A 12,055-nucleotide genomic window follows, 5' to 3' on the forward strand; every position below is an offset into this window, starting at 1 on the left:
ATATACAGGATATTTGATATTCAACCCCCAGAGGAGGGGTTGGTACCCACAGATTGAGAACCACTGGTCTAGACTTTTATTTTTTTAAATGTGTATGGATATTTTCCCTGAATATTAGTGTCCCTAAAGAGGGAAGAAGAGCACAAATCTTGGGAATCAAACCCATCTCCTCTGGAAGCACAGCCAGTGCTTTTATCCAGTGAGCCATGTCTCCAGCCCTTACCTCACACAGTTCTATATTCATTTCATAGTGTGTATTGGTAGCTTGTTTCTTTATGGAGTTAGGTATTATAGGCTTTGTACATATGCACATGTCAGTTTGGATTATTAGACATTTGCATTGCTTCTTGGGAATTATTTTGAATACTGCTACTGTAAGCATTTGTGTCTTTACTTTTGAGTGGATACTTTGGACTGGAATTCTTTTCAATGCATTCTGTTAATAAACTTAAAAACCGAAAAATAAACACACTGAAAAAACTTTGAAAGAGCCTGGCATGGTGGCACAAGCCTTAATCCCAGCACTTAAAAGGAAGGGGCGGGGGCTGGGGAGATGGCTCAGCGGGTAAGAGCACTGACTGCCCTTCCAAAGGTCTTGAGTTCAATTCCCAGCAACCACATGGTGGCTCACAACCATCTGTAATGAGATCTGACGCCCTCTTCTGGTGTGTCTGAAGACAGCTACAGTGTACTTACATATAATAATAAAATTAAAAAAAAAAAAAAAAATAGGAAGAGGCAGGCAGATCTCTGAGTTTCAGGCCAGCCTGGTCTACAGAGCAAATTGTAGGATAGCCAAAGCTACCATCTTCAAAAACAAACAAACAAAACAGAAACCAGAACAACAGAGAAAGAAACTTAAAAACCAGAAAAACTTCCCAAAACGTTTTCCAGTACATCTGCCCATTTTACACATATCAACATGCATCTGCATCCTAGCCAGAACATCAGTGGTTGTAAGATGGAGCTGTCTTTTGTTTATCTTTGCTCTTTGTTTTCTGAGACACTGACCTTGAACTCATGACCTTTTTGCCTCTATACTGCAAAAGCTGAGGTTATAGGCAGTCACTATCACACCCAGCTTATCTGTCTTTGACAAAATCGTAGCCAACTTTTAAATTAGACTGGCAGTTTTGACTGAGCTGTGTGAATTTATAATATTCTGACTAAGTCCCTTATTTGAAGTAAAATTTCTAAGTATTTTCTGAACGATGTCTTTCATTCATGTAAGGAAGTATTACAGACAGAAAGTTTCTAAAGCTAGAAGCATCTGTAGTCAGTGTAGAGACTGATGCTTCAGCATGCTGCCCTGCATTACTACAGAGAAACACTACAGGATTTTTATAAATAGATACAGAAGGAGCTGTGGTAGGAGGGCAGGGTGGCTTAGACTAGGTCAGGAGAGCCTGACAGGCATATGTGACTCCTCCTCTTACCGGCCACCATGGAGAGCCCCTCCCACTCATCACCAGGCCTCTGCACACTCATCTCCAGGACTGCAAACACAGTAACTGCAAACAAGTAACCAAGATGCTTAAGTTTTAGGAATTGCTGTTGAAGACTGAGAAGAGTCACACAGCTCTCAGTCAGTGCTCCAAAGAGTGTAACTCAGCGTCTCCAGTCTCTGTGCAGCGTGATAATTAACTAAGAATGACTACCCGTCTTTTTTTCTCCAAGCTAGCAGCTTCAGTCATAGTCTCTGCTTCCCAGTGGCCTCTTGGCTTCCTTTGGAAAGTTCTAGAAATGCTACATTTCCCCTTTTATTTCACATTCCTCTAACCCTTGATATAGTAGACTTTGAGAAACACAAAACTGCTTCCATCTTTGATGCTACCTTTAAAAATATGAAGGGTAGTAAAGAAACTTTTTTTTCTGTGTAAGTACTTTAAGTTCATGAATGGAAAATTTTAACTGGAAAATCAGATTATTGTTTTTTAAACTAGGCTCAGCGAGAACCTTTGACGAGAGCGCGAAGTGAAGAAATGGGGAGGATTGTACCAGGACTGCCTTTGGGCTGGGCCAAGGTAAACTCCAGAGTTCTACGTTAAATGCAAGCTACTGTGGCTCAAAGGCCGTTTTCTAGTTGTCCATCCACCTTGTTATAGAGAACATAAACTCTTCCCCAGATTACTACAGATAAAATCTCCTGGTACCCAGCCTCAGGTGATGACTGGCATATGAGCACCCTGTCAGTATAATTTTGAAATTGCATATTCCGTTAAGGCAAGCCTTAATTTCTGTGAAAGTTTGCAAAGTGATTATCACTTTTATTCAAGTTATTTTAGGGACTGCAGAATATAAAGTTTGTGCTTAGCAGATTCAGGCCCTAGCTTTACTCCTTAGCACACATGTTTCAGTCACTTCTGTGCTTATCTGATTTTCTTACCTTTTGTTTGTTTATTTTTCTTTTCCAAGTTTCTTGATCCAATCACTGGGACCTTTCGTTACTACCATTCTCCGACAAACACGGTTCACATGTACCCACCTGAGATGGCCCCTTCGTCTGTGCCGCCTTCCACCCCTCCCACTCAGAAAGTCAAGCCCCAGATCCCTGCCGAGCGGGACAGGGAGCCATCCAAACTGAAGCGCTCCTACTCCTCCCCAGACATCACTCAGGCCCTGCAGGAGGAGGAGAAGAGGAGGCCAGCAGTGACCCCGACAGTCAACCGGGAGAACAAGTAAGCGCTCCCAATTCTCGAACTAAAGGCACTGGCATCACTTAGACCTCTCTGAATGTCACCTCATAAAAGGTACAGCCTGGAGGATTCTGTTGTTACGATGGAAGGGAAAGTAAGAAACCAGTGCTAGCTGAGTGCATGAGAAGTCTAATCAGTTTAGTATTGATAGAGACAGGAGAGTGTTGCATACAGTGTCACAGCACTTTCCCACTTCATGCCCAAGGCCTCCACTCTCTTTCATAGGTCATAATTTGTAACTTTTAATTTTATTAAGGAAAGAAAGTGTGTGTGGTGTGAGTGTCTGTGTGTGTGAGTGTGTGTGTACTTGCACATTACAGTACTCTCATCTACCATGTGGGTCCTGAAGACTGGACTCGGGTATCAAGCTTGGGAGGGAGTGCCTTTATTTACAGAGCTGTCTCACCACCCAAGATGGTAATTATAGAACGGTTGAGTTGGCAGTGTTACCATCTTCAATTTCCAGCCTTTGTTTCTCTCATCCAGTCATACAGGAGCATAGTCTCCCGTCCATAAAATGTCCCCTTTCCTCTTCCCATCTCTGCTCCCAGGATGATTAGTGGGTTCAGTTTCCCAAAGTAGCACATCATTTTCTTGTATTTCTGCCCCTAAAACTGATAGGAATTGGGTACTTTGCGGGGTGGGTGTGAAATGCAACTGGCCTTTCATGTCCATGGCTTCTGGACTGAGGTGTAACTCAGCAGAATGCTTGCTTAACATGCCCAGAGCCTGGGCTTGATCCCAACACTGCATGTAAACCAGTATTGGTTAGGTACACCTATAAGAGCACCACTCAGGAAATGGCGACAGAAGGGTTAGAGTTCAGCGTTATCCTCAGCCAGCCTGGGCCTATATGAGACCCTGCCTCAAAAAACAAGAGCAAAAGTATATTGAATGGTTTCTGGATCTAGGACTTAACCAGTAAGGGATCAAAAATATTGGGGTGGGGGGAGTTATAGAACTCTGAGCACAAATAGATGTTTGTCCTTGCCATTGTTTTTAACCCAGTATAACAGCTATTTATTTACATTGTATCTGGTATTAATGAACAATCAAGAGTGCTTTAACCGAAACAGGAAGGGGTGCACAAATTAATGCAGGCACCGTGGCCTTTTATCCCAGGCATGGAGCATCCGTACTGTTACTGCAGGGGTCTTGGATATTGAAGTTTGGGCTATATATAAATAAGTGGTGGGTTTTGTCATGTATTATAAATTATTTGTTAATTGCTAAAGATTTTCAATTGATCTTTTCTGACACATCCCAAAGAAGTAATTGGTCACTTTCCTGAGATTCATTTTACCAGGGAGAGACCTATTTGAAAGAATTTTTGGAATTAGTACAATTCAAATATTAGAAATCCTAATGTTATTAAAGTTCATTAATTAGGCAGTATTTTGAAGCTGTCTCATAAATAGCTCATGTATCTTTTATAAGAGAGTACACAAACAGAGAAAGAGCATGTAGAGAAAACTGGGATGGTTTGCTGTGTTTCCTGTAACTCCCCTTCATAGCTAGGGAACACTAAGTGGCATCAGGAAGACAAGGGAATGTCCTTAGTCAGGGCACCTTCAGACAGAAGTGCCCAGCAGACACCCCCATGCTGTCTAGCATGGCTTTAAATTTTAATTAATTTAAATGTGGCCACCTCTGAGACTTAGTGGAATACTACAGGCATAGTTAGGTAGTAGTGCCCAGATAACCTTGGCCTCATTTGAGACCCCTGTTCTGTGGTTAGTATATACTTTTATTTATGTATAATTTATTTGCAAGAACATAAATATCTGCCTCTTTATTTTTTAAATATTTAATACCTACTACAATGTAAATGTTGTGCAACTATAGTATTGAGGAAATAGTTACAAGAAAAATGTCTGCACACACTCAGTTCAGACACTGTCCTACCCTCCCCACCTCACCCCAAACTCCCAGCGTCCTCACCGCTTCCTTCTACCTCAGGAATCTATGTCTCAAGTCCTATATCTCTCCCCACCTCATTTCCTTAGTTTCTTTTTTCCTGACTGATGGGTTTCTTTCTACTCACCCTAATGCCACTTAAATATACTATTTGGTTTAGCAGTTGGGATCTACATATGAGAATACTATATATTATCCTTCTAGAATTGTGTAATTTATAATTACACATGACTTTATTATATTTAATAATATAACATTCTGGTTGAGTTTAGAGTATTTCATGATGCTAATGTCTCTGGGCCACTTGGAAAAGTTTGAAAGAGCTTTTTCCCATTGGGCAGTAGCTGAGTCTGTGGAAGCTAGGGGACCTGTCTCAGGCCACCTCTAGAATCAAGAACTCTGGAGAAGTGGTAGGCATGCATTCCATTGTAGGATCCTGGATCACAGCCAAGCTAATTGCTAAATGTCTTAGAGAACACAGCAGTTTAGCCTGTGGACTGTGGACTGTGGACAAGATTTCATCTGGTGCAGCTGCTCTAGCTATCTGCCATCTTCAGTGTGGATTCAGCTTGAGATGCTCTGCATAAGGCATCTTGTTCTTTCTTTCTTTCTTAGGCCACCATGTTACCCTAAAGCTGAGATCTCGAGGCTTTCTGCTTCTCAGATTCGGAACCTCAATCCTGTGTTTGGAGGATCTGGACCAGCTCTTACTGGACTTCGTAATTTAGGAAATACTTGTTACATGAACTCAATATTGCAGTGCCTGTGTAATGCTCCACATTTAGCTGATTATTTCAACCGAAACTGCTACCAGGATGATATCAACAGGTAAAGGAACATTTCACTTCTGCAGTACACTAGTGAAAAGGATATTTAACCGTAGTTTCTATGTTCCTCACCTCTGTTTTGTATGGTTATAACATACAAGACTAGGTAATTATTTTTGTTTGTTCATATAAAACAATTTTGATTTTTTGAAAATGTGTGTATCTTGAGTGTGGCTTTGTACAAACTAGAGCACAAATACAAGCGTGAAGGTCAGAGGATAGCTTGCAGGAATTGGCTCTCTCCAGTGTAGACTCCAGGATTACGTCATGTTGTCAGCTCACACCGTGAACACGTTACCTGCTGAGCTTATTTTCCCATAGTTGTAAAGACAGTTCAGGATGAACATGCCAGTATCTCATCAGGGCCATGTGCTCTCCCAGTGTAGCCGAGGCAGAAGGGCCCAGGGCGAGCCAGCCCTCCATTGTGCCCTTTTCAGCAGACCCAATCCCAAGGCCAAGGCATGGCCTCTTCAGGTCATTTTCATTTTTGTTTTTTCATTGTATCTTTAGAAGAATGTGCATGTGTGAGTATAGCAGCTTGAGGCGTCCAGAATGAGTATCAGATCCCCAGAACTGGAGTTATGGACAATTGTGAGCCACCATCTGGGTGCTAGGAATCAAACCTGGGTATTCTCCAAGAGAAACAGTTCCTTCTAAATAACACAGAGTTATCTATCTCTTCAGCCCCTTAAGGCCTGTTCCTAGTCTATGTGCAATACCTAAATTTTGGAGGGACGTATTCAGTTTCCACTCAACTTCAGAGCAGTCAAATTAGTAAAAGAGAAATGATCTTTATCTGTAAGAATACGGGGTAGTTATCCAGATCTGGTCATAAAGGACAAAGATGGCAGGCATACTATCAGGGTTACAACTTCCATCTTTGACTGCAGCCTGTTGATGTGCATGAGGAGCAGGACTTGCAGCCAGGGTAAGAAAGTGAGTTGGAGGCTGGAGAGATGGCTTAGTGGCTAAGAGCACTGATTGCTCTTCCAGAGGTCCTGAGTTCAATTCGCAGCAACCACATGGTGGCTCACAACCATCTGTAGTGGGATCTGATGTACTTGTATAAATAAAATAAATCTTTAAAAAAAAATGAGTTGGAGGACCATAGCAAAGTAAGGTTCAGAAGTGTTTGGTTCAAGCCTGCAGGTGAGTGATTCCTGTGTTATGTGTGTGGTTTTGTGCTGACATCAAGACCCCACTATAACTTTTTTTCCTTTATTTTCCATAACTTTACTTGCACAGGTCAAATTTGTTGGGGCATAAAGGTGAAGTGGCAGAAGAATTTGGTATAATCATGAAAGCTCTGTGGACAGGACAGTATAGATATATCAGTCCAAAAGACTTTAAAGTCACTATCGGTAAAATTAATGACCAGTTTGCAGGCTCCAGCCAGCAGGATTCACAAGAGCTGCTTCTGTTCCTCATGGATGGCCTCCACGAGGACCTAAATAAGGTAAAAGTGGGGTCTCCTCGGTTCTGCTCCCTTCCACCTTCAGAGTTCAAATGTCTGTTCACAGTGGTCCTTACTCAGATACAGTGACTGTAAGAAGGGTGGACTGTGGTCTGTGTGTGTGTGTGTGTGTGTGTACGCGCATGTGCACACGTGTGTATGTGCTGAGTGTAGGTATGCTGAGTGTGTGTTATAGGTGCTGTGTGTGTGTGTTCTGGGTGCTAGTGCTGTATGTGAATATATGTGTGTGCTGTGGAGTCTGCTAAGCTCCCTAGAACAAAACTGAATGTTTACAGTTATTAAATAGAATGGGACATGTTGGGACTGGAATCTTAGACTCAACATAAACTTTATTTTTATTTTTGTATATACATGTCCTTAAAGTGAGTTTTTTTTTTTTTTACAACTTTTGAATAAATGTTTTTTATTGATCCTTTTTTTCTCATGGAGTACAATTTTCCTCTTGTGGCTACATTCCATGTTTTAGATTATCAGATTAGGAACGTGCGTCATAGCTTTTAAAAGTAGTGTGTGGTTATTTACTCATGTATTAATAGGAAGTGTTGCAGATTAACAAATGGTAAAGGCTGGAGAGATGGCTCAGTGGTTAAGAGCATTGTCTGCTCTTGCAGAGGTCCTGAGTTCAATTCCCAGCAACCACTTGGTGGCTCACAACCATCGATAATGACATCTAGTGCCCTCTTCTAGCCTGCAGGCATACATGCTGCAGAATTTTGTATGTGTAATAAATAAATAAATCTTAAAAAAAATTAACAAATGGTAAAATAGCTATTGGAGGTGTTCTTGTGACGCTCTTGTTTACGAAAGCAAAGCCATGGTTTTATTAATCATAATCTGAACATCTTTGTAATTCATATATTATTGCATATTCGTGTTGTGTGTGTGCTACTCTAGTGTTCTAAAACTTATCTTACAAAATAAGAATTGCTCCATGTAAGCAAGTGGTGCATGCACATAGCTTTTATTAAAGCAGTATAGCTTCTCTCTCTCTCTCCTTCCCTCCCTCCCTTCCTCCCTCCCTCCCTCTCTCTCTCTCTCTTTCTCTCTCTTTTTCTCTCTCTCTCAAGATTTATTTATTTATTATATGTGAGTACACTGTAGATGTCTTCAGACACTCCAGAAGAGAGCGTCAGAGCTCGTTACAGATGGTTGTGAGCTACCATGTGGTTGCTGGGATTTGAACTCAGGACCTTCAGAAAACCAGTCAGTGCTCTTAACTGCTGAGCCATGTCTTCAGCTTCAGAAAGCCTTTAAGGTCAAGCTTCCCAGCTGAACATAAGTATAAAAAGTCAAGCTGTTGTGGTGGCTCACACCTAAGATCACAGTACTCAGGAAACTGAGGCAGGGAGAGTGTTAGTTACTTCAGAGACAGCCTGGGCTACATAAGATTTTTCTCAAGGATTGTATATAGACACCACACACACACACACACACACACACACACACACGCACACACGCGCGCGCGCACATGCACACGCGCGCGCACACACACACACACACACACAATTTTAACCCTAATTCCTCCTTACATGACATTTCATTCCCTGCTTTTGAGGCTAGCAAGATGCCCCAGCTGATGTAAAAGCACTGGCAAAGCCAAGCCTGGTGACCTGAGTTTGAGCCTCAAAACCTGAGTCTGAGTAAAAGATGCAGGAGAGAACCAGCTGCACAGAGCCGTCCTCTGAGCTCCTCGTGCATCTTGACACATGTGCCTTACATATATCGTACACACACACACACACACACAAACAAACACATGGACATTTGATGTAAAAAGTTTTTTAAGCCGGGCGGTGGTGGCGCACGCCTGTAATCCCAGCACTCTGGGAGGCAGAGGCAGTCGGATTTCTGAGTTCGAGGCCAGCCTGGTCTACAGAGTGAGTTCCAGGACAGCCAGGGCTATACAGAGAAACCCTGTCTCCAAAAAAACAAAAAAATCCAAAAAAACAAAAACAAAAAGTTTTTTAAGCCAAACTCGTCAACTTTTAAAAAATGGCATGGACTTAAAACATAATTATGTATATTTTATATACAGAATATGTATTATATATAATATAGTGTTTTATGTGTATTGTATACACAATGTATACATATATACATCATGTATAATGTAATAATTTATATAACATTATGTGTAATGATACGATAATGTACTTAGGACATGCTCATGCAGGCTCCTAATACATTTTAAGCCTGTCTACCTCCCTTACTCTCCTTGCCCTCCCCTCAACTCTGGCTAGTTTCCCTTCTTCCTTCATACTTCTTTTTTCTTGTAATTCAATCAGCAGCAGCAGCATCAATCATCAGTATCAATCAGTCATTAACTGTGTCAGTCCTCAGGGGAGGTGTGGAGACCATGAGCCCCTTTCCCTTCCATGTTTCTGGTATGTGTAATCACAACTGCTGTTGAGTTTTAAGTCTAAACAGTTGTGCCGTGCATACCTCTCTCCCCTCCCCTTCCTTCCACTCTTCCTCTGTGAGCCTAGAGGGTGACGCGTATGTTCCATCCATGGCTGGGCAGTCAGCAGTCATTTGTTCTCAGAGTCTCCATGGTCAACACCACACTGCAATCACAGCTTTGCTCCTGAAACAGAGCTGAGCCTCCCTGACTCAGGGTCAGTCCACAGACTATCAGGGTTGTCTACAGTCTACAGTCTTACACACTTTAAATAAAAAAGAAAAGATGTTAGAGAGAGGCAGTGGTGGCGCACACCTGTAATCCCAGCACTTGGGAGGCAGAGGCAGGCAGATTTCTGAGTTCAAGGCCTGCCTGGTCTACAGAGTGAGTTCTAGGACAGCCAGGGCTACACAGAGAAACCCTGTCTCAAACAAAACAAAACAAAACAAAACAAAAAAACCAAAAAAGATCTTTAGTGTTATTCCTTGAATTTCACCTTTAACTGTCAACAGCACACCCTTAGATACTAACAGCATTTAATTGTCCTCACCCCAGGCTGACAATCGGAAGAGGCATAAGGAAGAGAACAATGACCACCTCGATGACTTTAAGGCGGCAGAACATGCCTGGCAGAAGCACAAGCAGCTCAACGAGTCCATTATCGTTGCGCTCTTTCAGGGTCAGTTCAAATCCACAGTGCAGTGCCTCACCTGTCACAAGAAGTCTCGGACATTCGAGGCTTTCATGTATTTGTCTTTGCCACTAGCATCCACAAGTAAATGTACTTTACAGGTAAGTTTAAGAGAAAACGTGTTATTAAAATGCTAATTTTGTGTGCATAGAAGTGTGCCTCATCCTGACAGGAAAATATGTGAGCTACCCTCCTAGCCCTTGTGGGGTTCTGTTACTGTTTTATGTGTTCACGTGTTTTGCCAGCATGTCTGTGCACCAACTGCATGCAGTACCCACAGAAGCCAGAAATGGGTATCATATTCTCTGGAACTAGAGTTGGTGGCTGCAAACTGCCATGTGGGTGCTGGGAATTGAACCCTTCTGCTCAGTAAGAGCCAGTGCTCTTAACTGCTGAGCCCTCTCTCCAGCTATAGCTAGCCCTTGAGGTTTTGAAATGGGTCTTGCCAGCAGCTCAGACTAGCCGGGACCCAGCAGTGCTGAGGAGAGGGGTATGTCCCTGCGTGTAATTAGGAGCTAGGAAGGAGGCTGAGCCAGAGCGTTGTGCATGCATTTCATCACACAGCCAACTAAAACGCTTGTATTTTAAACACAGTTTGAAAGCTAACTCAGGAAATTGTATTTGATGTTAATGCAGATGTGCTTTTTTTTATGCTCTTACTTGGGATCAGACACGTTGATTTCTACACACTAGCAGTGTAACTAATAGAATAGCTTGTGTTGATACCTTCAGTCTTTACTTCCTCCAGGAAGTCCACCATAATCCAGCAGACTCAGGACAGAGGTCTTGTGTGTGCTGTGCTGACCCTCTGCACCCCATCCCCATTCCTCACCACACCCTGCAGCACAGTTCGCATCTCTCCTCACGTGTTCCTTCCCCACCTTACTGAGGTGCCCATAAGTGTCTCAGCATTCCTACAGGAGAGGGCTTCCTTAAGGCACTTCATTAAGAAGTGAATCGCTGAGTATTTGTGCTTTTTTTCCCCCACCAGGACTGCCTTAGATTATTTTCCAAAGAAGAAAAGCTTACAGATAACAACAGATTTTACTGCAGCCACTGTCGAGCTCGGCGGGATTCTCTAAAGAAAATAGAAATCTGGAAGTTGCCTCCTGTGCTGTTAGTACACCTGAAACGGTAAGATCTCTCTGCCTGTGCAGTAGCATTTGATGGAGGAATTGTCACGGCTACATAATTTACAGACTGTCTCTTAAAGGAAACCTAAGGAATATTCTCCAGCAAATGAGTAAGGCAGACATGACAGCGGAATAACTGTACCGTGGCTTTATGTGCATTCCGTGTGGTTCTGTTTCCTTACAGAATAAATGGAGGAAAAAGATTAATGGAAATAATGGCATTTCAGATAACAAAATTTTAAATAACATCAAGTGGAAAATGTTACAGTATAATTTTAACACAGATGAATAAATAAAAATTAACATTCAGTTGCTGGAGAAATGATTCAGTGGTTGAGAGAACTGACTCTGGCAGAGGGCCCAGGTTCTATTCCCAGCACCCACATGCAGGTCACAACAGCAGATCTAATGTCCTCTTCTGTCATCTGTGACCACCAGGCACATGCGTGGTGCACATATACACATGCAGGCAAAGTATCCGTACACATAAAATGATAAAGTGGTTTTTAACTAACATTGAAATTACAAACTATAGCAAAATTAGTTTATGTGTAACATGGTGGCACATATAATTCCAAGCTCCTGAGAAATGAAAGCAGGATGATCAAGAATTTAAAGCCAGCCCCGGCTTCATGAGGCCTGGTGTCAAAAACGTTAAAATGTAAAGTCATGCTTTTAAAAACAAAAGTGTGAGAGTTCAGGGCATATGTTCCTTAGCTCATGTGTGACAGGCAGAGGCCAGCTCTTGGGAGTCAGCGAATCCTGCCCCCTTCTGAGATCTAGAAATTAAACTTGGGTCATTGGGACTGCACACAGCTGTTTGAGCCTGCTGAGCCATCTCACCAGCCCAAAGTACATTTTTTTTTTTTTTTTGATTTTTGGATTTTGTTTTTTCGAGACAGGGTTTCTCTGTATAGCC

General features: G+C 42.2%; 1 protein-coding gene across 2 annotated transcripts in view; it reads left to right on the plus strand.

The window, feature by feature from the left end:
* Usp8 (ubiquitin specific peptidase 8) overlaps positions 1 to 12,055 on the plus strand; it is a 49,431-nt gene that overhangs the window by 34,544 nt on the left and 2,832 nt on the right. For both annotated transcript variants that reach the window (XM_052183509.1, XM_052183510.1), the window contains exons 12-17: positions 1,944 to 2,024; positions 2,416 to 2,678; positions 5,229 to 5,441; positions 6,686 to 6,896; positions 9,868 to 10,104; positions 10,995 to 11,137. In XM_052183509.1, coding sequence (XP_052039469.1) covers positions 1,944 to 2,024; positions 2,416 to 2,678; positions 5,229 to 5,441; positions 6,686 to 6,896; positions 9,868 to 10,104; positions 10,995 to 11,137 — 1,148 coding nt within the window. The remainder of the gene's footprint in view (positions 1 to 1,943; positions 2,025 to 2,415; positions 2,679 to 5,228; positions 5,442 to 6,685; positions 6,897 to 9,867; positions 10,105 to 10,994; positions 11,138 to 12,055) is intronic.

This window comes from Apodemus sylvaticus, chromosome 5 (genome assembly GCF_947179515.1).
Source record: "Apodemus sylvaticus chromosome 5, mApoSyl1.1, whole genome shotgun sequence".
NCBI lineage: Eukaryota > Metazoa > Chordata > Mammalia > Rodentia > Muridae > Apodemus > Apodemus sylvaticus.